Below are 25963 nucleotides of genomic sequence, written 5' to 3'. Positions count from 1 at the left end.
GACACCAGGAGGAAGGTCCTGGAGTGAGAATGAAGAAGGTGTTGGGAGGAGGCCATGGGGAAGTAGCCCAGGGAGTTGTAGCTGTCACGCAGCTGTTCCAGGAGGCGCTCTAGACAGCTACAATCCACAGGGCCCTTGGCTGAAACCCAAAGTAGAGGGCGGGCCCGAGTTTCCCCCCATCCCTCCATCCCCCCAACTCACTACTTGATACCAGAAGAGTTGAATTGGACTATAGGTTCCACCAGAGGGGAAGGTGTTTGGCCTGTTCCCCGTTCCACTACGTGGATCAACAGAGACTGCGGGGATTGTTCTTTTTCCTTTCCCCATGCTGGCCAGTGAACAGCAGATTTGAGCCACGAAAGTGGCCAAACTGAGGGCTGCCGTGAACCTCTGAGGTGAGAAAATCCACCAATAAGCACAGGACCCACCAAGGCAGAGGAGGAACTTTGTCACAGATATAAGAGAATTTTCGATAGATTACAATGCTTTTAGTGCACTAATAAATCTAAAAAGCCTGTAATTAAAATATGCTGGTATTTTCAGTCCGAATAGTTTAAATGGTTTCATTGTTTTTTAGTCATTTGTGGAGGAAATAATTTGATTCAGTTGCTGCTATACTTTAGAATAACCTCAAATAGATTTTCTGTACTTACTGTGCATTCCCAAGACAGCACATAGGCCAAGACAGATCCTATATTTAACCCTTATTGATCACAAGAGTTCTGAAGAAGATTGTGCAGTCCTCATTATGCATAAGTATTACAATGATTAGCATATGTAAAAATTACCCATTGGTCTGAGAAATTCTTACTGTGCCCAATTGGCAATAAGCAGCATAGGTTAAAGTTTAAATTTTTCACAAATTTCAGATTTTACTGGCTTTTGTTTCTGCAAGTCTGATCTTATATGTTATTTGAACAGAATTATTTGAGTGTGAATGATTAAATGCAACCTGAAAAATTACTACGGTGATACCACATCTGCTCTAGCCAATGCCTGAGATGCTGAACAGCATTCAAGCTGTGCTTGGTGCAGTTCAGGAGGTGAGTACAATAGTGGCTTTAGGTACCTTTAGGTATTCGTCCCCCCAGTCTAACTTTGAGACTAGCTGGAGACTAGAGCAGTAGTGTAAGTTAGACAGCCTTGATGCTGCCCTAACTTGTGTCTAGCTCCCAATAGTCCTTAGATCCATTTTGGCAGCAAGAGATGACAGGATACCTCAGCCACTTCCCTCTTGTACAAGTCATGCTCCTTGTGGCAGGGGGATAGTATAGGAATTTCTATTGTGGCTCTAAGTCACCTGAAAATTCATCACATATGGGGAATCTTTAGGGTACCAGATCTGCTGACACAAAGGCCAGGGTCATATCCCAATATTCATTAATAGACCCAATTAAAGATTCTTTTCTGAAATTGACAGGTAAAGGCGAGAGCCTTCTATTAAAGCTCAAAATGTAGATTAAAGCCAGTGATCCAATTATAGAACATATACAGAATTACACTATATGTATTGTAAGTTAATGTTTAGTAAAGGATCACTGAAGGACATATGAAAGCATTTTCCCATACTCAAATAATAATTTTGTATGAATGCTAAAACTATCTATGGGCAAACTCATGGGCTAAATAGGAACTGTTCTGAATGTTCTCCCTGCCTCCTATATTAAAATATGAACCTCTTCCAAGATTTGGGAAATACTGGGTTAGGCAGACCCATCCCCAGTACCATCCCATAACTCCTACCATTGGCCACCTCCATCTCTGCATTTAAATAGTGACTTGACGTGTTTCTCTATTTCTGAGTATTACCCCCTGGCATCTGCTGTTTATTACACAGGGTTCCCTGCCACCATGAATCCTTCTTCTGGTAGGATCCTGAACTCCCTGTGAAGATCATTCTTAGTTGGAGGGCATGAGGTAGTTATAAAACCTGGCAATCTCTTTCCAGTGGGAGAAGGACCACTAATATTGCCTCTGAAGACATCCCACTGCATGGTGGGGAAGAATCACTGAACCCCCTGTTAAAAGCCCAACTACAGGTAGGAAGGCTGCGGTATTAGGGAGGGAGTTTCTCTTTAGATTTGAATAAGCATCTGAGCTTATCTGAACCAAACCTGTTGAGATTCACCTACCACTAATTAAAACATGGTAATGCTTCAGATTTCAGGTAATGTAACTCTCACTTCATTCCTCTCCTTTACTTTACTAAGATGGTACTCATTCACCTCTACCCCAAGGGCAGGAAAGCATTCTCCAGGATTTTGCTGATTTACATTTTTTAAAGCTTTAAAAGAAAAAAAAAATACACTGACTATGGAGGCACATGAAGCATTTTAACTAGGTTCCTTCCACAGCTAGTATTATCCTGTCGCAGTACAAACTGGGAAAGCTAATGCTTTTTATATGCTTGAAAATTTGCATTTTAACCTCTTGGATATACAGTACTGTATATCCAAGTCTGGACTACAAAATACATTTCTGTACTTTCAATGGACCCTGACATAAATATGGCCAAATTTTCTGCCCACACAAGGGCACTGTATCAGCAACAATCCACACGGTGTGCACAAAACCGGTAACTACCCACATGCACGTGCATTGGCTCACTTTGTATGTAGGAAGATTAAGACAGGATCTTGCATTACCACATTTGGAATCCAAGTCTGAATTTGGGAACACTGGGCTGCAAGGATCTACAAAGGTTGTCACAATCATCATGATAGCTGGAGCACACACTAACTACAGGAAGTATGTTCAGACTGGTTTGCACGTGGCAGAGCCATTCTCTAACTTCCCAAGACCCCCAACAACTTCACCGTCAAATGTGGTCCTCTGGGATGAAAGAGTCAAGGGACAGTGGCAATAAAGAGTTGGGGTAAACTGTGGGCCCCATTTAATTTGAATGAATCCCACATGCAAATACCTCTCTATCCATAACGAAGGGGCCAGATTATCCCACCAGTTGTGAACACAACTCCCATTGGCTTTGCTGAGAGTTGAGTGCAACTGATGAGGTAATTGGGCCCTGGGTTCTTCTCGGGGGATTTGACAAGCACTCATTTTATGGGTACAGCAACAGATCACTTCTGTACTTCCTCAGTGGACCTGTAACAAGCACCCACTGATTATCAAGGGGGTCAGTCTAATTCAGGTACTGTATCTAATCCCTGTATCTATCCATCATGCAACTATTTGCTTCACTCTGTCTGTTCTATCATCCATTTGCCTCTATGGCACACGTTAAATGGATTTAAAACTGGTTGATAGGTCTCCCAAATGTAATTGTAAATGGGAAATCATCATTGTTGTGGCTCTTGTAGGGTCCTGGGGGGATTGATTCTTGGCTTTGTGTTATTTAACACTTTTATCAATGATATGGAACAAAACATAAAATCATCACTGATACTGTTTGCAGATGACAAAAAAATTGGGGGAATGTTAAAGAAAGAAGAGGACAGGTCACAAATACAGAACAAATCTGGATTCCTTGCTTAACTGGGTGCAAGGAAACAATACTAGTTTCAGTATGACTAAACGTAAAGTCATAAATCTAGGAAGAAAGAAAGCAGGTTATAGTTTGATGATGGGAGGCTCAATCTTGGGAAGCAGACTCTGAAAGAGATTTTGGAGTTGTGGTGAAAGATCAGCTGACTATGAGCTCCCAGTATGATGCTAAAAGGGCTAACAAGATACTTGGATGCTTAAACAAGGGAATATCAAGTAGCAGTATAGAGATTAAGTTACTTCTGGAGTTGGTATTGTTACATCTACTATCAGAATATTGTACCCTGTTCTGGTGTCTGACGTTTAAAAACTGGAGAGGGTTCAGAGAAGAATGATTAAAGGCCTGGGAAACATGCCTTACAGTTAAAGTCCCAAGGAAATTATCAAAGAGAAGATTAAGGGGTGATTTGATCACCTCTATATTTACACTGGGAACAGAAATTGGATAATAGAGTTCTTCAGTCTAGCAAAATCCAATGGCTGGAAGCTGAAGCTTGACAAATTATACTAGAAATAAGAGACATCATTTTAACAGTCAGGGTAAATAACTATTGGTACAATTTACCAAGGGGCATGAGGATTCTGCACTGGAAATTTTAAAAGCAAGACTAGATGTTTTTCTAAAAGACACACTCTAGTTCAAACAAGAATTAATTTTGGAAAGTGCTCTAGCCTCTGCTATACAGAAGATCAGACTAGATGATCATACTGGTGTCTTTTGGCCTTATAATTTTTGCCTGTATGGACCTAGGTACCTCACACTGTAATTAATCTGTACTAAGTTTAGAACACCGGAGAACAAGCCCCTTTTCAATCATGATCCAGAAGAAAGATTACGGCCATTTGCTTTTTAGACCTGTGACGGACACAGACTGCCTTATGCCAACTCTGAATACTCTGGTCTAACTCTCACTGGGGAAGAAGCAAACACTCAGACAAAATGTATGAAGAAGCAGCAAACAACAGTTGATCTGGAAAGACTAGGTAAGCCTTTTCCTTGCTTTCATACAAATACTGGGCTCATGGAAATACGTTTGGAAACGAAGATAAAAGTAATAGGTCTAAGAGGGTGATTTCTGCAGGTGGCAGAAAAGGAATTTATTTATTCATATATACATTTTGATTAACACAGTGCTTACAAAAAATGACAGACGGACATCTCTGTAGACTATCTACAGACACACTATCTACAGGAAGTATGTTCAGACTGGTTTGCACGTGGCAGAGCCATTCTCTAACTTCCCAAGACTCCCAACAACTTCACCGTCAAATGTGGTCCTCTGAGCTGAAAGAGTCAAGGGACAGCAGCAATAAAGAGTTTGGGGGGGCCTAAACTGTGGGCCCCATTTAATTCATTTCATCCCATAAACTACCCTCAGCTATTACCTAGAGATACCATGTCTAGAAGTGAGAAGCTAATTTAGTTTCCATGCCATTCGGTCCTTGGCTTCTGAGACTACCAAAGATAAATCAATAGTTGTGGTGGTTTTTGTGATGGTTTTGCAAATGTTCACCCACTTAGAAATGACTTAAGAATGTGAAGGACTTGCCACAGTGGATTAGACTAGTAGATTTACTGCCATATTTTGTCTACAACAGCAGCCAGTACCACCTTTAAAGGAAGGCGCATCAACCCTATAGTGAGCAATGGCACAAACTACCCAGAGGGGAAGTTCTTTCCTAACCCCATTAGTTAGTGGTTGGCTTCAGCCCTGAAGCACGAAGGTTTATAACCCCTATAATTTTTTTAATTCTATGTAGATCCTATCCTAGACTGTGCATATTCTCACTACACATATAAATGTCTTGCCACTTAATATGTGGCAACGAACAACTGTTATATGGTAATGACTTTCAGCCACTATTAATCCAGTCTTGGATCGCCCCCTCCCACATAAAGGTGACCACTGGTTTCACTAGAGTAGAAAAGCTCCATGAGAATCCACTCCATAATGAGCTCCTCCATCAATCCATTGAAGGTGCAGGGTTTGTGTTTGTGGGATGAGCAGCAGTAGGCACCCACAAACACCACATTTTTCCAGAGATCTGTAAGACTCTTGGGAAGAATGGAATTTAAGGTTATGAATCAGCAGAAGTCCAAGGCACTGAAGGAAAATAAAGCTAGTGGGCTGCAAAACAGGCATCAAGAGTACAGACATCAGTGACAAATGATTTTAGATACTTACTTAAAAAGTTCATTCCTCATTATAGCTCGGTTTGTTTGAGGGTCAATTGCATAGACCATCAAGTCAGATTTGGAGTAATCCTCTTCTGAAAAGCCATCTCCAAATCTGCGGGCCCCAATGGACTCTACCACAACCTTTGCACCAGGAATCTGATCTTGAACATAGCGTTCCAAAATCCTGAAAATGAAATAGAGTCAGAAAGTTACAGTGATTTATTCATTCTAACAAAGACTAACAAAAACCTGAACTGTAATCTAAGATACCAAAACATTGGCTTGTAAACTGCTAACCCTATGAACCCTTTTCATAAAATCCCCATTCCAACATAACCTCTTAAATACTCAGCTCCTAGGAAAAACTTAGCAATGTTAGAGGAGGTCATTGCACACTGTTTCCTTAAGTCTAGTGCTTTGTATTTATGATATAATTTGAGTTTTAAATGACTCATGGGAAATTGCAACTGTATTTTACAAATAAAACTGTCAAGCTTTTGTGGAATTATATGGTTTCAGAACTCTTTAGTTCCACCTTTACACTTGAGGGGTAGTAAATTCTCTCACACACACAAATAATATCCTCAACCATTTTCAGTGGGGTATATTATCTGGACATACAGCATGACATAACATACCAGGTACCAGTATACCTGCAACTCCTAAAGGCGTAAATAAGCTTTACAACCATGGGAGAGGTTGGAGAATTGGTCTGACAGGTTTACGACCAGAAAATAAAAATTATCTGTAAACAAATTGCAAAAGTAATACAGAAAGTGACAAAGGATGACGGATAGCTGTCTCTAAATCACTTAACCTAAGTTCAAGATCTCAGGGGCATAATAACAATAAACTGCAGCAGATCTACTTTATTTTACTTCCAGAAAAGAAGCAATCAATGCTGTATATAGTATATGGTAGTACACTCAATGAAATATCAGCTTCAATATCAATGTGTCAATAGGCAAGAAAAATAAGATGCCTAAAAAATGCACTTGACTACAGAAGATAACATTTACTGACCATTTTACTGATTCTTGATGGTGACTCTTTCACTAATTTTAATACTTAATACATTTGGTTTTTTGAGTGTTATTGAATGTAGGTCTTGGTAAGTTGCAAATTAATTTTTGCAGAAGTTCTCACACAGAATAATACTTACTTATGCAAGGAATCCCATTGGCATTATCAATAACTGACTTCAGTGGGACTACTTGAATCAGTAAGGATTACTGGATGTGAGCAAGCGTTTTAGAATCATGTACTGAGAAAACAAACAACTTTATTTTGTCATATTTTTCTGAAGTTTTCTACATAAAATTATCTATTTATGGGAAAGATCTCAAAATATTTGTTGTTACTCCTAAGTACTCATGAAAAACATATTTAGAAGGTTTGTAGAGTTTCCCCTGAAACAAGAAAGAAGCAGAGCTCATACCTACCCTGAGCAGAAATACCTAAGGCATTGCTGTAGGACACAGTAAAAGGAGGAGGAAGAGAATAACCTCTCCAAGAAATTAAATAAAAATAAAATAAAATAAAACGAATGTAAAAATAACAAATACACATGATGTTGACATAATGAGTATCATGGCATAGGAATTTATATGGATTTATCCTATCCCTACAAGAAGCATAGAACAAGCCTTAGAAAGGATAAGATCAGTATACAAGTGAAAGTATTGTGCTCCAACTTAGCCAGTATATGGTATGTACCTTTCCCGTTAAAGTTGCTGACCTGTTAGAAGAATTGACAAGCAAAAAATATAAATTTTTCGTATCAGTTTAGGTAGTCAAAACTGCATCTCTCCAGATGTGTGTTGTACTGTGCAGCTGATAAAAATGGTATTTAAAGTAGTTACAGCAAATAATGTATATGTAGTGAACAGATATTCTGGTCAAGAATCCAGGTAGAGTACTAATCATAATGGCAAGGTATAAGAATTCTTCTTTGATTCATGATGTTGGCAAGGGAGGAATGAAAACATCCACAAATTCCAAGAACAGGAACAACCCTCTCAATCTTATCTGAATAAGTAAAAAGAAAAGGAGTACTTGTGGCACCTTAAATTGGTTAGTCTCTAAGGTGCCACAAGTCCTCCTTTTCTTTTTGCGAATACAGACTAACACGGCTGTTACTCTGAAATCTGAATAAGTGATATTATAATATTATTCTATTTGATCGTGTAACTCAAGTCTATAACACAATTGCAGTCTTAACTTTGCATTCCCTTATGTTTATATGCTTAGCTGCATAACGGAGATATTTGCATTAACACTGACTTTTGAATGCAAATACTACATAAAAAATGTTAATTTCATGTAGCTAGTGCATTATACTTTATTTAAAGAATCATTTTAATGGGAATGAAGTATAATGAAGCAATATATGGGCTTGTAAAATTGCCCAAATGAGCAAAGCTGAGGCACAACATAGCTACAAAAGCCATACAAGTGAAGTATACTCTAAGGCCAATTCTTCCAAGGAATGCAAGAGTGAACCATAATGTGTACATGGAGTCAGACTGAAGGGTCTTCACATAGGAGTTAGGGAATGATGCTTATATTCCCATGCAAACAATACGAATCTTAATATATGCATTAAGAAAAAATATTGTTTTCTTCCTTTGTACAGTTGCATGTGGTGCCCTGGCTCTCTTTAAGCCTTCCTGGTGATACCACATGAGAAGTGTTCTCCAGGTGAATTTTGGAGCAGGTCTACAAAGTGAACAGGCCCCAACAACTTTAAGGGATTCATATACATTGATCAGAGAAAAATAAAAATATGGACTATGAGTGACTGAAATCCTTCACTTTAAAAACACATTCAGGACAATATGTGGCGTTGTGCAATAGATGGCCTGGAAATACAAAAATGGAAAAGTTTCGCCAAACAAAATAGCTAATATAGTACTAGAACTTGTCTAGGGCACTTAGGACTGATAAAACCTGTGTCATGATAAACACTTTCATTGGTTCAAATAACTGGAAACCTTCTGCTCCTGTTTTTCCCTGATAAATCATTACCACGTGTATTCAGCAAAGAAAAATGCTGAAAGAGCATGTCAAGGTTCCTCCCCCACTCTGAACTCTAGGGTACAGATGTGGGGACCTGCATGAAAAACCTCCTAAGCTTATCTTTACCAGCTTAGGTCAAAACTTCCCCAAGGTACAAAATATTCCACCCGTTGTCCTTGGACTGGCCGCTACCACCGCCAAACTAATACTGGTTACTGGGGAAGAGCTGTTTGGACGCGTCCTTCCCCCCAAAATACTTCCCAAACCCTTGCACCCCACTTCCTGGACAAGGTTTGGTAAAAAGCCTCACCAATTTGCCTAGGTGACTACAGACCCAGACCCTTGGATCTTAAGAACAATGAACAATCCTCCCAACACTTGCACCCCCCCTTTCCTGGGAAATGTTGGATAAAAAGCCTCACCAATTTGCATAGGTGACCACAGACCCAAACCCTTGGATCTGAGAACAATGAAAAAGCATTCAGTTTTTTACAAGAAGACTTTTAATAAAAAATAGAAGTAAATAGAAATAAAGAAATCCCCCCTGTAAAATCAGGATGGTAGATATCTTACAGGGTAATTAGATTCAAAAACATAGAGAACCCCTCTAGGCAAAACCTTAAGTTACAAAAAAGATACACAGACAGAAATAGTTATTCTATTCAGCACAATTCTTTTCTCAGCCATTTAAAGAAATCATAATCTAACACATACCTAGCTAGATTACTTACTAAAAGTTCTAAGACTCCATTCCTGGTCTATCCCCGGCCAAGACCAGCATAAGACAGACACAGACCCTTTGTTTCTCTCCCTCCTCCTAGCTTTTGAAAGTATCTTGTCTCCTCATTGGTCATTTTGGTCAGGTGCCAGCGAGGTTACCTTTAGCTTCTTAACCCTTTACAGGTGAGAGGAGCTTTCCCCTGGCCAGGAGGGATTTCAAAGGGGTTTACCCTTCCCTTTATATTTATGACAGAGCAATATTGCTAAATCACAATTTTAAAAAAGATTATTGACTTCCATTAATTTCTAAAACTCCTCTACCCTTCTCTTTGTGAAAATGCCCCTGAGCTATAGTGTTGTTGTAAGTTTCTGAAAAGCAAAACCCTGCAAGATATAGTTTCTAATCGAGCAGCATGGGTATGCTCTGAGCTGCCAAATCTGGCCAGACACAATGCAGAGTCCAAAATCAACCAAAAAAATAGCAGGTATGGATTGGAAGCTCCCGCCTGTTAAGTACACTGGCAACTGATTGGCTTCAAATAAACAAGCACTCATTGACTGTGAGTATTAAATCTGCTTTGTTCCTACCTATGACACACTACTTGGCAGCTGGAGCTGCAACCCTGCCGCACACAGCTAATTAATGCTCCTTTAGGGCAATTTTGGTCAGTGAAGATTGTGACAGTGAAAGACTAAAACCCACAGGTAACTATAAAAACATTCAAAATATCACATGACTACAAGTGACTAAAAGAAACCCCAATTTTCTTTAAAATATTGCCCCAAGGTTTTCTTTCTTGCATGGACCAATGATTTTACTACCCAGCTCAAAAAGATCTAGAAATGTTCATACATATTTTCCTTATGGATCTCATGAATCCTGATCTCATCAGTGCTAAAAATCAAACTAGTTTCTCATAGGCAGTTACATTTACCAGCACTTAATTTTCCTAGCCAAGATAGAAAGACAGAGGATTGAATAAAACCATGGATTATGTTTTTGACATCCCTGTGAAGGTTGCAATGGTTAGTATTACCAGAACTTGATAATACTATACATTATTCTCAAGTATTCATGGCAGCTGTTCAAAGTTACCCAGATTCTCAATCCTATTACAGAGTAGCTGTTTAAAACATTATTTGAATTGAAGAATAAACAACATAATAGTGTTTGACTATGACAAATACTTACACTACATACAACTGACTTTGATTGATGTTGCAAGAAACACAGTACATGTGAATTACAATAATAATTATACTTTTAGGATAAAGGCAATTTATTATATATACAAAATGGAACATTATGATGATTCAATGAAAAACAAAAAAAAACACATTAAAGATTGCAAAGTAGCATTTAAAGAAAATACTACTAAAAGGTGTGCAAATCTCTGGAGAGTAACTTCAAAAGCAATTCAAGTTTACATTTGGTACGAAAACACTGCAGTAAACTACCACTTGGCAGCTTATTTTCAGCACAAAGGATCCTCTTCTTTCACAGTATTTTAGAAACAAACACTAAAAGGCACATTTAGCAAACAATAAAAAAGTTTGTAATTAGAGGTAATTTATTAGTCAACATTAATTTAAAGTGAAGTTCTAATTTGATAATTGACTATGCAGCATTAGCACCTTCTTCTCAACAGATCTGCCCCCTGCATGTGTTTAGATTCATATCTACAGATTAAGTGAAAAAAATAGTTTTTACTACCTTAACTCTTACAGCTCTGCACAGTCAAGAGAACAGTGAGCTGGATTCTCTTCCTTCTTGTGCATCTTCATCAGAATTGTTTACCAAATTCCAATCAATTATACTTGTGAAAATGAAATGAAGACCAGAGATTTGTACTTGTGCCATTGAGGGCATAATTTGGCCTGAAAAATATTATTATAAGTATGCAGAAAGGGAAGATCCCTCCTTAAATCTCACAGACCAGAGTAAGTTTTCAGGGCTGACAATTAGGGGAAAAATTCATTTTGACTCAGACACTGAGCATATTTGACATAAAAATAACTAACACACAATGAATAATAGAACCCTGTGATGCCATTCTTACATTGTTACTTATCAGAGAATAACTTCACTTTACGGGGATACTGTCAACTTGAAAGCTTGCCAATTTAAAAAGAAAAAATGAAATGAATTAAAATGAACATCAGATAGTATAAATATCACTAAGTCTTCTTGACAATTTTGTGGTTTTACAATCACAATCTCTTATTTTCTAAAATGTATGTCTTTTCCCTGTTGCCGTGTAAAAGACCTGTACAAACAATAGGTGATAAAGAAAAAATGTAAACACAGTTCAATCTAGAGAACATTCTGGTTTTGACCAGTACCTATACCTAAACACTTCAAAACTTTCAAAATGAAAAAGTCCTAAGGGAAAAGCGTTTTTTTCTTTCTCTAATGTTTTTATAGCTTACTATGTGGAATCACTGGAGCACACAGAAAGTGATTTATGAAATGCCATCTATTTCACAGCACTCTGAAATAACTACATTACTATATAATGTGAGCTGCAGGAGCTGAGTACCTCTGAAAACCAGGGCATTTATGTAGATGCATAACTTTAGGTGCCCAATTTTGACTCTTGATTTTAAAAAATTGTGGATGAATTTAGTGATTATTCAAATTAGCAAACTGTAGTACTGACACTTCCAAACATCATATAAGATTTTCCAAGCAGCTCTGTGAATAGAGATCTCAATACTGATTTTAAAAGTTCCCTGCTTTTCCAATCAATCATTCCTGAGTATACCTTCCCAACTGTGGTTAAGCAGGCAAACTCCAGCTGTTTTGTGATGTTGCTAAATGTCCATTAAACCAGGAAACAGATCCTCAGCTATGGCAGCAAAGATGGCTGTACATTCTGATTCTAGGCTGAGTGTATCTTAAAGTAGCCTCAGAGCTGTTCTAAAAAAGTTTAATTGACTAGTTACAGCCCTGACACGTAGTTATACCAGCTGTTTCTGCACTCTGACTACATACTCCCACACCATGCCCCTTATAACAGGATCAGGGTGTTTGAGTGGCACAGAGTTGGTTATGTTGGCTCTTTGCTACCTGGAGATTTTCCAAAATGGTACAGAGCTGTTTTTGTTGGTCCTACAATGCCAGGGAAATCCTTCACCAGCCAGTGAAGTCAGCTTTCTGCCTGCTTTGGGCAGCCTACACATAGCAAAGAAGGCAGACTTGGGGCTATGTTCTATTCTTAGGATATAATGCACATTTTTTGTAATCTGATTTTCAAGGGAAGCTGTCTGATAAAGGAAAGTAAGACAGTATAAACTGGCTAAATTAATTACTTATATCAAATGTCAATAATGTACGCTCTTGCTTTGCTTATCCAAGGGAGGTATTCCCCCTCTCAAAATAATTGTTCTGTACAAAAAGATTATTGTTATAACACATACAATAATGTATCTATGCAAAAAAGTTGCATTGAATCAATTTACTATGCATATTTATAAATACTTTATAGAGATTTTGTTAAAGACCAAATGGTAGAATATAATACTTTATATAGGGGAATGCCAATCATTCGGAGACTGTTTATATAAAATTAAGTAAATTAGCCTTCCTTGTATTTGACTGAAGTTTCTTTTTTTCTCTTTGTGCTCCTGCTTTCTAAGAGGTGCACTATTATGCTGTCTTTGCTACCTTTTTTATTGTAATAAGTTATTTCTGAAGCCAAGGAAGAAGCATTATGTTGCATTTACCCAGAGAGCAATACACGTACATCTCTACTTCAGCCAAACAGGCCTATCCTAGATCTCAGCAGGAAAGTCTTCTTTTACTGCTGTTGTAAGCAGTTTAAAAATGTAGCTCAAGCAGTTTATAGCTCTATCTGAAAAGGCACAACAGGACTACATTGTATAATGCTATTTTTTCCCCAAGGAGCTGAGGGGAAAACATATTCACATAATGACTCCCTCTATTATTTTTAGATCTAGGAGCCCCTAGCGGAGGACAAAACGTAGGTAGACCATTACTATCCAGGTAGGAGTTGCTTATGAAAGCGAAGGAAGAAAAAGGCAGCCCGGAAAGTAGGATGTAAGGACAACATAAAATACTGCTTAAAATGGATAGAAGGAAGGAATAAGAGCACAGCAAATTAAGATTTTATTTTTCCTTTCTCTTCATATAACTGCTGAGGGTGTGCAGAGATTAAAGGAATATGGTAATTAGTGAGCTCAGCTGATAGATAGCTTATTCAGCTATAGAGGATATGCCATACTGTTTGTATAACATATTACTTGTAAGACTATTCAGTAAGTAGATGATAAGTTTGATGAATGAAGGCTTATTTGAGGTAGGACACAGAACCTGAGAAAAGGTGGGAGACTGAAGAATTCATGTTTATTACCTGGTAGAGAAAAAATAACTGGAGAGGCAGAGGTAGCTAACCATTTGATTGTTCCACTGAGACACCTGGTGATCTGGAGCGCTGGTAAAGAAGTCAAGTTGAGTAGTTGTTAATGCTGTGCTAACTGATAATAGTGGTTAATGGTGGGCTCGGGAAGAATAATTTCTGCAGATAGTCCAGTGGATCATAGTCCTAATTTAGTAATAATGGAAAACGATCATCTATCCTATCAACAACTAGGACAGAAGAGTATCCCTGTTAAGAAACTGATGAGTTTAAATGATGTTAGAGAGCTGTACAAAAAGCAGCTGCACAACAAATGAAACCAATACAAAAAAACCAGTCCACTTTCCAAAAAAAACAGTCCACTTTCCACAGATTCATGAAAAGAAAACAAAGCCTTGCAGAGGAGGGCTAAAAGGTGTTCTTGGCAATGAGAATTGGTATTTCTTGATAAGTTTCTTTAAGCAGGCTCAGTGAAATAATGTATGTCAGAATTTGCTGTAAGATTTTCAGCAAGACACCAAGGATTTTGGAACCCCCATGGTAGCTAATGTATATGTATCATTTTGATAAAGGGGTAGGATTTCAAAGATATTAACTCTTTTTTCCAGTTAAAAATAGAAGAACATTATAAGAAAGAATTGTTAGGCACAGGGACACAGATAAAATAAAAGTCACAAGCATTGTTACAGTTTTGTTTGTCATGCATTCCTGTCAGTTGTCCCTTTTACATGACACCTGGTGACCTCCACAATAAGGTTACCATATCTTTACCAGCAATAAATATCAAAAGGAAAAACATTTAATTTCTGAAACATTTCAGTGATATAGCTCCAGTGTTTTATAGCTCAGGTATCATTCAGGAGGAAGTTGCAGTTGTTTACAAAAGTACGAAAAGGGAAAAGATTTGACCTATATTTCAATATCCATGGTGTGCTGTAGGATACTGAGAAGGAAAGGTGTCACCAAGAATGTGGCATTTCTTATATGGGGATCAGATTTTCTCCGCAACAAAGCCGGACAGACAGTCCTATGAGAAAAGGTGGGAGTCAGCTTTAAATGTCATACTGACTACCATGGTTAAAATACTGAAGTTCTGTATCTTAATTGCAGGCTCAATATATTTTGGAGAACCAGACGCATGTTTTTACTCACGGAGTTTATAATAAAAAATGCTTGTTCACTTTTATATTTCATTAGATGTTTTAAGTATGACATTTTTTAATCCCTGAATTGCTCTGGCCACTTCCGAGCACACGACAGACATAATCTTACATGCTCTAATCCTGTAATAGTTTATAACACCTAATTCCCACTTGTTGATTTTAGTACTGAGATCCTTTAGTACAGAAAACAGAATTAGCACTTAAAAGCCTCTTTTCATTTGTGTTTGCCCCGTTGTTGAAGCCCTGTTGATCCCAAGATAGGAGAAACACAAGGTGGGCGAGATAATATCTTTTACTGAACCAACTTCTGTTGGTAAAAGAGACAAGCTTTCGAGCTATATAGAGCGCTACTTCAGGTGACCTCAAAAGTTTGTCTCTTTTACCAATAGAAGTTGGTAAAAGAGGGGCTGATGACTAGTGGCATTCTGTTATTTTCTTTGTTGGGCCCACTAGCCCACTAGCCATGACCTTCAGCCCACAACTAAAATCTCTCCAACGCATCATCAAGGATCTGCAACCTATCCTGAAGGACGACCCATCACTCTCACACATCTTGGGAGACAGGCCAGTGCTTGCTTACAGACAGCCCCCCAACCTGAAGCAAATACTCACCAGCAACCACACAACAGAAACACTAACCCAGGAACTGATCCTTGCAACAAAGGCCGCTGCCAACCGTGTCCACATATCTATTCAGGGGACACCATCATAGGGCCTAATCACATCAGCCACACTATCAGAGGCTCGTTCACCTGCACATCTGCCAATGTGATATATGCCATCAAGTGCCAGCAATGCCCTTCTGCCATGTACATTGGCCAAACTGGACAGTCTCTACATAAAAGAATCAATGGACACAAATCAGACGTCAAGAATTATAACATTCAAACACCATTCGGAGAACACTTCAATCTCTTTGATCACTCGTTTACAGACCTAAAGGTGGCAATTCTTCAACAAAAAACCTTGAGAAACAGACTCCAATGAGAGATTGCTGAATTGGAATTAATTTGCAAACTGGATACAATTAATTTAGGCTTGAATAAAGCCTGGGAGTGGATGTGTCATTACACAAAGTAAAACTATTTTCCCCATGTTTATTTCCGTCCCCCACCCCCGCTGTTCCTCAGACGTTCTTGTCAACTGCTTGAAATGGCCCACCTTGATTATCACTACAAAAGGTTCTCCCCCTTCCCCCACTCCCCCCTTCCGCTCTCCCGCTGGTAATAGCTCACCTTACCTGATCACTCTCTTTACAGTGTGTATGGTGACACCCATTGTTTCATGTTCTCTGTGTATATAAATCTCCCCACTGTATTTTCCACTGAATGCATCCGATGATGTGAGCTGTAGCTCACGAATGCTTTTGCTCAAATAAATTTGTTAGTCTCTAAGGTGCCATAAGTCCTCCTTTTCTTTTTGCGGTACAGACTAACACGGCTGCCACTCTGAAACCTATTTCCCTTTTACCCTAACATGTAGCATTGTACCTTTAAATGTTACTCAGACTGCAGTAAATGGTTTGTGTTCTACTCCTCCCCTGCTAATTAGTCATTTAACAAATAGCACTTGGTCACTTATATCCCTTTTAATTTCATCCTCAGTCTTACCTAGAGGAACCCCAACGTTACCCATCTTTCAGAAATGTAGGTCGCTAGCAAATCACTTTTATTTCCCCTAAAACTGAAGTATTAAGAAATTTCTCAGCCTGTTTCTGATGTGTACATTGTACTAATACATCTCCATCTTGCATCCTTTTAGCTCTTCATGTATCTCCGATACTTCGTCTAACCCATTCCACCGTATTCAAGCGATTAGCATCTCCTATCTTTACATCTTTATCTAGTGATCTGATTATAAGATGTTGATTCTTCTCCTTACTCTTTTTTCCATGCAAGTCAGCTACCTTTTGTTCAGCTACAGATATTTCCATTCTTGTTTTCTTCTTCCTAATCTGAAGCCATTCCTCATTCCTTGCTTCTTTTCCCTCATTTTCTAGTTTTCTTTAGTCAGCCAACCAGCCACCAACCCAAGCCGCTCCCCGAGTTCTGAGTTATAAACTGCAGCTCTCAGCCTCTCCCAGCCTGCATTCCAGCCAGCAGCCACCCCAAGCCACCAGCTCAGTGAGCCAGCCTCCTCTTGCTCTCAATTTCTTGACTTTATACAAGCCCAGCCTACCCCTGCCCAGCTGGGCTTCATCTGCAGTTGGGCTTTATCTACCCCTGGCTCTCCTCCAGGTGCAGCCTAGACGGTTAACAGGCCTCCTTTAACTTGCTCAAGCCTTGTGTGGGGTGGACACCCCATCACAGGAAACTAGAATAAATATTATATAATGAGTTGCACTTAAACTCAGATTGTTATTCAAATGTGTATGATAAAAATGTAACTCAAAACATAACATAATTCTAAAAAAGTTGAAATACTGCTCCAATTTTGCAAACTTTTGATGAGTTCAAAGCAGGCACTTTTTGGCAAATAGAAATCGTTACTAATATTTTAAGAAGTTTTAATTTTTAACCACTCCACACATTATTTTGTCTTGGGTAACATCACTTAGGGATTGTAAAATTGGGGTGCAAGTCTCATGAGAATTTGCTTTCACATGACATTTATGGTACATTCTAGCTGCAAGTAGCACAAGATCAGCCTCCCTCAAGTGTTTTTAGCTAAAACCGGGCCACATGAGTCTCACATTCCTTTATAGACTGTACCCTATTCATAAAGACACATACTGCATATTTGAAATAAATATGAAAACAGTTCCTAATTCTGCTCCCTGCCTCCAAAAAGAGATTTATTCTGAAGAAGGGAGCACACATCAATTTCTCCAATCAGGCAAAACCCATTTTTTAATCTGTCAGCACTACTGCAGCTGTAGCAGACTTAGCTGGACCTACCCCAAACAGACTTAATTGAAGTGGGTGAATGAAGTGGGGAGTTTGACATTGATGGGTAGAATATGGGACATTGACAGCTGGTTGATGAAATTGAAGTAGTCAGGGGAAGTCTGTAGTGTTTATTGAATGACTTTACAGGATCATGGCACTATCTGAAATGTCAGCGAGAGGTACTTTGCTTAACTCCTTCTAATAAGCCAATATTTTAAAGCAAAATGAGCATAGAACAGAAATTTTAATTCTTTCTATGTATAGAATATTCTTTTATTCCAGCCACTGACCATCCATATAAGGTACATCTGAGGTTTGGCTGAGTTACTGTTCTCATTTGAAAGAACAACAACATATATTCCTTAATAGGTTGTAGGCACTTGAAATATTACTTTACTGTGACAATCTCTACCATTGTCAAAGTTACTAAATATCCAACTTTCCCAATCACTAAATAGTTACAGTTGTCATCAGAGGTTAGATTTTTGGATCTTTCAGTTTTAACAATTTTATTTAATGTAACTTTAATGCAAACAAGAGCTGGGCAAATCCTCTGTAGAACATAATTTATTTGATTAATGTACCGGTAGCTCTTTTTTATGTTCATGAATTATATATCAATGCTTTATTTTTATGAATTTGTTCATTATTGAAATTGTTCAGAAAACACTTCAGGCAAAAATATTTCAACTTATGGGTGGTTCACAAACTATTTGCATTCACTATTCTTTGATTATTCATTATTTGTTGTGTATGGCATTTGATGGGTCATATAAATCACATTTAGCTTTTACACCCTGATTGAATGATTAAAGCTTTTATAAACAGCAGGAGGAAAATCAAAGGAATTTCAAGAAGACCATGCAAATATATTTCCAGCTGAAACTTTCAGACCAATATATATTTGTATGAGTAATCTTGAGACTTCAAGTTTCTGCAAATATTTTTCCTAACTAAAACAGTCAAATCTAGAGACATATTTAGAACATGGACAGAAAGAGTTTACTTGTGAATGCTGCTGAAACAAATTAACAGTTTTATTTGAACAAGTTGTCCATATCATCTTTTTCCAGAATTCATGCAATTCTAATATAAACGGACAATGTGTCTTAATGAAGGCAGTTTATAAGGTTTATCATTAAGGACAGGACTGTTACATTTGCAGTACACTCATTTTCTGGCAGATGTTATTACTGAAGGTAAAAGCTCATCTGAGTTCATTTTAAGAATTCAGAACCTGGCTCCATATTTTATCATTACATATATTCAAAAAAGACTCAATTACAGTACAATCTGGACTCTTTGGGTGAGAGTCACACGTATGCTCCAAACCCTTCATGCCACATAAAAGGAGTGGAACAACAAAGGAGCTATGAATATCCCAGATCAGGCTGGGGAAGAATCACCTCAGCCACGGAACTGATGAAGATGGCCAAAACAGTCTTCCAATGACCTTCTCACAAGTCTTGCCCCTGGGATTCGGAGGAGAATGTTTGGGGTGAGGCTGCAGCACGTAGCATTGTTGAGGTTTTAAGCATTGCTGCCACCCATAGACAGCTGTGGGAACGTTCCTATAACTTAGGCAGCCACCCAGAGCTGTGTAAATTATACTGACAACTGCCATGATGTCTGGAACAGTCCAGATTTGGCACGGCTCAAAGATGGCTTAAAGCCAGTTTGGCCTGACCCATTCCTTTGGGCTGTAAATTCTTAGAGACACAGCACAAAATCTCACGTTTCATCCTCAAAATCTTCATCATCCCCTCTGAGTCAAGCTGAAGCCCAGGGATTCTATACATTATTAATCTTGTAAAAAGAAGATATTACTGCATGGCACACCCTGATAAAGTCAACTTGAAACCTTAGCAAAAGAGAGACAAATATTACCCATACCTATAACTGAAGGGTAATTGAATGATAGGTTCTTTATCTTTGTGGACAATGCCAAAAACTACCACTTTTTTTGAAGGAAAGTTCCTACTGTTAGGCAAGCAGATGTCTATTTCTGTTATTCATAGGTCTAGGAGATAGAGTCACTGTGAGTATAGATCATTGCCTAGACAACTTAAGTAGTGTTTTTGGCATCAGAATCTAGCAGCTGAACTATACCCGGTTCAAAATAGAATGGGGAAAGGGGAAAAACCCCACATCCTCATGAGTAATCCCTTTTTTTTCCAGGACAGAGGAGACAAGAGGTATTATGGGGATGATGCACTTCCTTTTCAGTGGATAAGCACATCATTACTCCCATTGCATCTCATTCTTCAAGGGGAGTAAGATTACAATGACAGCCAAGATAGAATGGAACTTCTGCAATCTGCTGAATATCCTGCCTCACTGCCTTAAAGAACTGATAGAAGAGCAAAAGCTAAAAAAGTGAATATCTCCTTTAGCAATTTCTGTTATAAATAAGCCAAACAAATTTCTTCCCTGATCTCATGAGAGAAATGAAACTGGAAGTTCAAATATTTTCTCTCCTATTTAGATTAATTTATGATTGCATTGCTGAAGAGACAGAGTGAAGCAATTTCTTCTCGACTTAAAAGAGAAACTAACCATGAAATCCTGACACTTCTGGGAATTACTGTATGTTTAGAATATGAAGTATATTAACATATATCTTACAAAAATGATTTTGGACAGTTTCCAATATAGCAAAAATCTTCAATTTTGTCACAAAGCATTAAGAGTTTCAATTATTATCTTTTTCTCCACTATATACAGCTAATGTCTTTGCATGATACCTTGTAAATAAAATAAAAAATCACTTACCATTAACAATGTATTTATCATTGTATGAAAATTTTCATAATAATGCAAGTCGAATATTGACCACATGACAAAAAATTGTGGGCCAAAATTCTACCCTGAGTTGCACCCATGCAACCCAACCAAAGTCAATTTTGATGTCAATGGGGTTGCTCAGATATAAATGAGAGGAAAATGTTATAAGACACAGTTCTTTCTTTTTAACCCTCTGCTTTTTGGAATTACATAGATGTGCCTTCAAATATTCAGTGTTAGATCTTTCGTACTACTCTCTTTCCAAATACTTCTTTCCTTACTCTCATTCAATAAAACCTTTGTGCAACTTCAGTGTATAGTGACTAGCACTTGCTGAACCTGAAAACAAAACAGTGAACTGCACATACGGTCTTTATATAATAAATAAATTCATTACCCTATAAGTTGATCTTTGTTTTGTTCCACAAGAGTGGGAGGAACATTAGAAACGATGACTTGCATATCCAACTGATTGACCACAGAGACCTGAAAACACAGGAATGTAATATAGTTGGTCTTTTCATGAATAACATTCTCCCAATACAAAAACAACAGGATAATTGTTTTCCTGTCTTCAAAGCCATGTCCTGTTGTAATGATTTCACATTTCAACTCAAGAATAAGTGAATTGGGAAGCCTTGCTTCGCTTAGTAGGCAAAAAGTAGGGCAAGGATTTAACTACAAGTGAAATGTAGCACTGTATGAGAATTGTTGATTTTGAGGGGATTTTAAGCTGGTTTTATTTCCAGTTTAATGCATTATGGGTACCTCAACTGCCATATTGTTTAAATTTCTTTAATAACAATGCAGATTTTAGAAAAAAGAAAAGGAGTACTTGTGGCACCTTAGAGACTAACCAATTTATTTGAGCATGAGCTTTCGTGAGCTGCAGCTCACGAAAGCTCATGCTCAAATAAATTGGTTAGTCTCTAAGGTGCCACAAGTACTCCTTTTCTTTTTGCGAATACAGACTAACACGGCTGTTACTCTGAAACCTGTCATTATGCAGATTTTAGATTAATTCAAATAAATTAACCATACTTTGTTACTAAACTACAACAGCTTGTCACAATTCTGATTGCATCATTGTAGATAAAGTTGCCAATAAAAGTTTTTATTTTCAAGTTTAGTTCTATTTTGTTAGTTTCTTCCAAAGGAGTCTGAAAATATAAGTACCACACAGCTTATATTCCCTTATCTTGCGTATCTGACCTCCTCTCTCTTAATACACAGGTCAGAAAATAATGTGTACTGTCAACCTTTTAAAAAAAATCTTTATAACAAATTAGTAAATGTGGGTGAAATCCTGGCCCCGTATTGATGCCAATGGCAAAACTCTCATTGACTTGAATGGGACCAGGATTCCATTTCCAAACTACTTATCCTGCAGAATGAATTTCCCTGGATAGCACAGAAATCCAGAAAAAAAAACCAAACATACATCCCGCCTGTACGCAGGTGCCATTTTAAAGAGCCATCAGGTACACAGCACCACCTATGTGCACCAAGTGAGCACACTAAAAAGGCTAACTTTTTTTGCATCCATTCCGATCCAGTTTCCTCAAGTTCTTTTCAGACTGATATTGCGGAAAAGACTATTACATCTCTTCCTACTTGAAATTTCTTGAAGCATGATTTCATGCTCTCCTCTCTCTTTTGCATTCTATCTGCATTGGCTCTATCCTTTTCATTTCAAGAACCGCCAGTCTCCTCATCACTAAGAAGGAAGAATGAAATCTATAAGGGTAAATTGAGATTGGGAAATCAGCTTTCTTCTCCTAAACAGAGTTTTAACCAAACCAGAAGCACCAGGACTGAAAGTTCTCTGGAGCTCCCAGAATAATACAGGTTTCAGAGTAGCAGCCGTGTTAGTCTGTATCCGCAAAAGGAAAAGGAGGACTTGTGGCACCTTAGAGACTAACAAATCATTAAGTCACTGAGCTGGCAAACAAGAAGTTTGAATCTTAAGGACGTTTGAAAAACATACTATTCTCTTTGATTATAAAAAGAGCAGTTGCTCCCAGTCTTTACAGAGAAAGTAAAATCTGAAATCTTTATTGAAAGTTGGAGAATGTCCATAAGGAGATTACAGCAACTACTGTGCACTCCATCACCTCTCCGTGAAGGATTCCGTAGCCAGCCAAGATTTGAAAAGTAAGACAACAGTAAGCATAAGGAATTTAAAAATAAGACTTAGCCAATTTTGTTCTCAAAGAATAAAGAGACACCTTGATTTTCACAAATGAAGTTTGAGCCATGTAAGCACTTTGGCAGACATGCTTGAATATCATTTCACATCAAATATTATCTGCCAGTTTTGAAGTTTAATTCAAATTAAAATATTTAAATGTTCTTGAAATGTCATCAGGTGCACTGATCTACATATGCAAACTCCTGTATAAGAAAAAAATTAATTTAAAGAACTCACCATAAATTTCAGGATCAATTCAGTAAATGGAACTCTAAAGCAATGAACAGCTTAATAGAATTAATTGCCTTAGTCAGTTAAAGCAGTTACTCCCTAAATATTTAATGAGTACTGCATAAATATAGTTCTTAAAAAAGGAGCAACCACTTTACCATAAGTTCTCTATGGGTCATAAGTTATTATTATTGTATTTACATATGAATGATACAAAAGCTATTCAGGCCATAGTACTGTAACAAATGTAAATATCCAAAGCCAGATCAGGGGACCAAAAAGTTAAGATTCCCACAGTAACATTAGCATGCCCCCCATGCATATCAAGATTTCCATCACTAAATTATTAAATGTAGGCCTAAATATGGGCAGGAGGTACATATGGGTAAATGCTCACCTATTGCTATTGGGACAAATCATTGCCTCCACTTCCACCAGAAGAGAGAGGAAAATCTTGCAGGGGACCAGGGTATGCATGAATGGAAAATGAACGGGCCACACTAGTCCTTTTTCACCCAAAGCGGAGGAGACTTTCCTAGGCAGTGTCCCAAGGGACCAAGCTCCATCAGTGGGGACTGAAGCACCATTTTCCCTCCTCAACCAACCCTGAAGGGACTTCTTGAGTAAATTCAATCTGAAATTTATTCAGATGTCCTATCTGCAGTGTGAACCTTCTGAAAAGGGAGTGGAGAGTGTGGAAATCACTGAAGAAGCCACCAAATAATTAGATCATGTAAACAAACATTTTTACTTTAGTAAAATCATCAGTGTGCACACACCATAACTGAACAACAATGTGATCTCATCATTGTAACCTTTGTGCTTCCTCATCCTCCTCTACCCTGTGGTTACATATTTTCACTTGTTGTGACACGTTTAGACGATAAGATCATTGGGGACAGGAAGCCTGTCTTTCTATGTTTCCCGTACAGTACCTAGCACACTTTTGGGCACTATATTAACAATTCCATTGTTTTTTTTAAACTATGTTAAAAGAATATTGAGATGGAAAAGTCAAGCACTCGAAGACTAGGAAATGCCAGGAGTGTAGCTGTCTGTGGAAACTTAATTCAACCCCCATGTGCCTCTTCGTTATAATACAGTTTTTTAATTACACACAATCAAATACTATTTTTTCTACCATATCCCTGCCTTATTCAGTGCACAGAATGGATAATACTTACTGAATAGCCTGCTCCATGAAGTACACTAAAGTCCTTGTGAGTGCCAGTCTACATGGAAGGTTCTCTGATACAATAATGATGGGCAGTAATACAAAATCCTAAACCACAAGATAGCTATTCGTTTTTATCTTCATCATTCAGTGTGTGTTCTCATGTCTTATTTACTGCACACCATTTACATTCCACAGTTAGTGGTTCACAAACAATGAATTATCTTCACAACAACCCTGCAAGGTAGGGAAATATCCCCATTTTACAGATGGGGATCTCAGACACCAAGTGATTAAAGCCAAAACACTCAATTATCCACTAATTTTGAGCATCCAACTCGATTAATAGATTCCAATGTCAGAAGGGACCATTGTGATCATCTAGTTTGACTTTCTGTACACCATCATCCATGGAAATTCCCCAAAATAATTCTTAGAGAATATCTTTTGAAAAACATTTTGAAAATAGCCAGTGAAGGAGAAACTACCACATCCTTCGATAAATTGTTTCAATGGATTATTACCCTTACTGTTTAAAATTTGCATCTTATTTCCTGTTTGAATTTGTCTAGCTTCAACTTCCAGCCTTTGGATAAGCTTATACCTTTCTTGACTAGATGGAAAAGCCCTTTATCAAATATTTGTTCCCCATGTTGGTACTTATAGACTGTAATCAAATCACCCCTTAACCTTTGAGCATAAGCTTTCGTGAGCTACAGCATCTGATGAAGTGAGCTCATGAAAGCTTATGCTCAAATAAATTTGTTAGTCTCTAAGGTGCCACAAGTACTCCTTTTTCTTTTTGTGGATACAGACTAACACGGCTGCTACTCTGAAAGCTGTAATTCAAATCCTGGTAGATATTGAGTATGATAGGATATATTCTGTGGATGTCTAGCATGCTGTGTTATCTTTGAGTAAATAGGACATATAGACATATTGCTATAGTACATACATCTGTTTTTTCAGGGATTCAGAAAGCTTTTGTTTTGGGGAAAAATAACTTCAGTGTCTTGAAAAGATCATACTCACAAAGTTCATGCCCATCCCTTCGATCTCTTTGGAACTGAAACTTTATCTAGGGTTAAAATGTCCTCTAGCGTATCAGGAATAATTTCAAGAAGATATTGACAGGTTCATATACTTACAAGTACTTCTGATTTGCTGCTCAGTCCTTTCCCATAATTGTCAGTTGCAATGACCTGAAACTTGAAATAGGACCTTCTCATATTTTTGAACAGCATGGCAGTTTTTATAAGCCCTTCATAGGCTTCGATCACAAAACCTTCTTTGCCATCCTTGATTGGGGGTATGATGAGTCTGTACTGCATGGCACTGTAATTTCCAGTGTCTTTATCATCAGCCTAGTAGGAAAAATCAAATAAGCAGAAATGAATTAGGTAAAATATGTGCACAAAGAGTCATTAGCATTGTCCTTTAAATATAGCTGGAAACTGGTCTAGTGGACCTTTACCACTCGTGAATGTATGATCTAAGTCCGATAGTGGATATCGTTACTAAATGGTCCATTTAACTCTGCTGAAAACAGTCTTTGATTTTCTGGCAAGTTCCTTCTCCTTTGTTGGCAAACTGCTCCAAAAGAAATGAAAGCTACAAATGTACTTTTCAGATTTAAAACATATTGGACAGGTAAGGGCATTTTAATTATGACCTCAAGAATGTGGCAGAGGTAATTTTTCCAACTATTAATGTAAAAGGGAGCAGCAGGAAA

At 37.9% G+C, this 25963-nt stretch overlaps 1 protein-coding gene across 1 annotated transcript in view; it reads right to left on the bottom strand.

Moving 5' to 3' along the window:
* PCDH15 (protocadherin related 15) overlaps positions 1-25963 on the bottom strand; it is a 672916-nt gene that overhangs the window by 19426 nt on the left and 627527 nt on the right. Inside the window, exons 26-28 of the mRNA XM_077821312.1 lie at positions 25380-25595; positions 21033-21121; positions 5691-5867 (exon numbers count right to left, since the gene is read on the bottom strand). Coding sequence (XP_077677438.1) covers positions 5691-5867; positions 21033-21121; positions 25380-25595 — 482 coding nt within the window. The remainder of the gene's footprint in view (positions 1-5690; positions 5868-21032; positions 21122-25379; positions 25596-25963) is intronic.

The sequence above is a fragment of the Eretmochelys imbricata genome, chromosome 7 (assembly GCF_965152235.1).
Source record: "Eretmochelys imbricata isolate rEreImb1 chromosome 7, rEreImb1.hap1, whole genome shotgun sequence".
Lineage (NCBI taxonomy): Eukaryota > Metazoa > Chordata > Testudines > Cheloniidae > Eretmochelys > Eretmochelys imbricata.
Note: the sequence above shows the minus strand (reverse complement) of the source record. Positions and strands in the feature narration are given on the sequence as shown.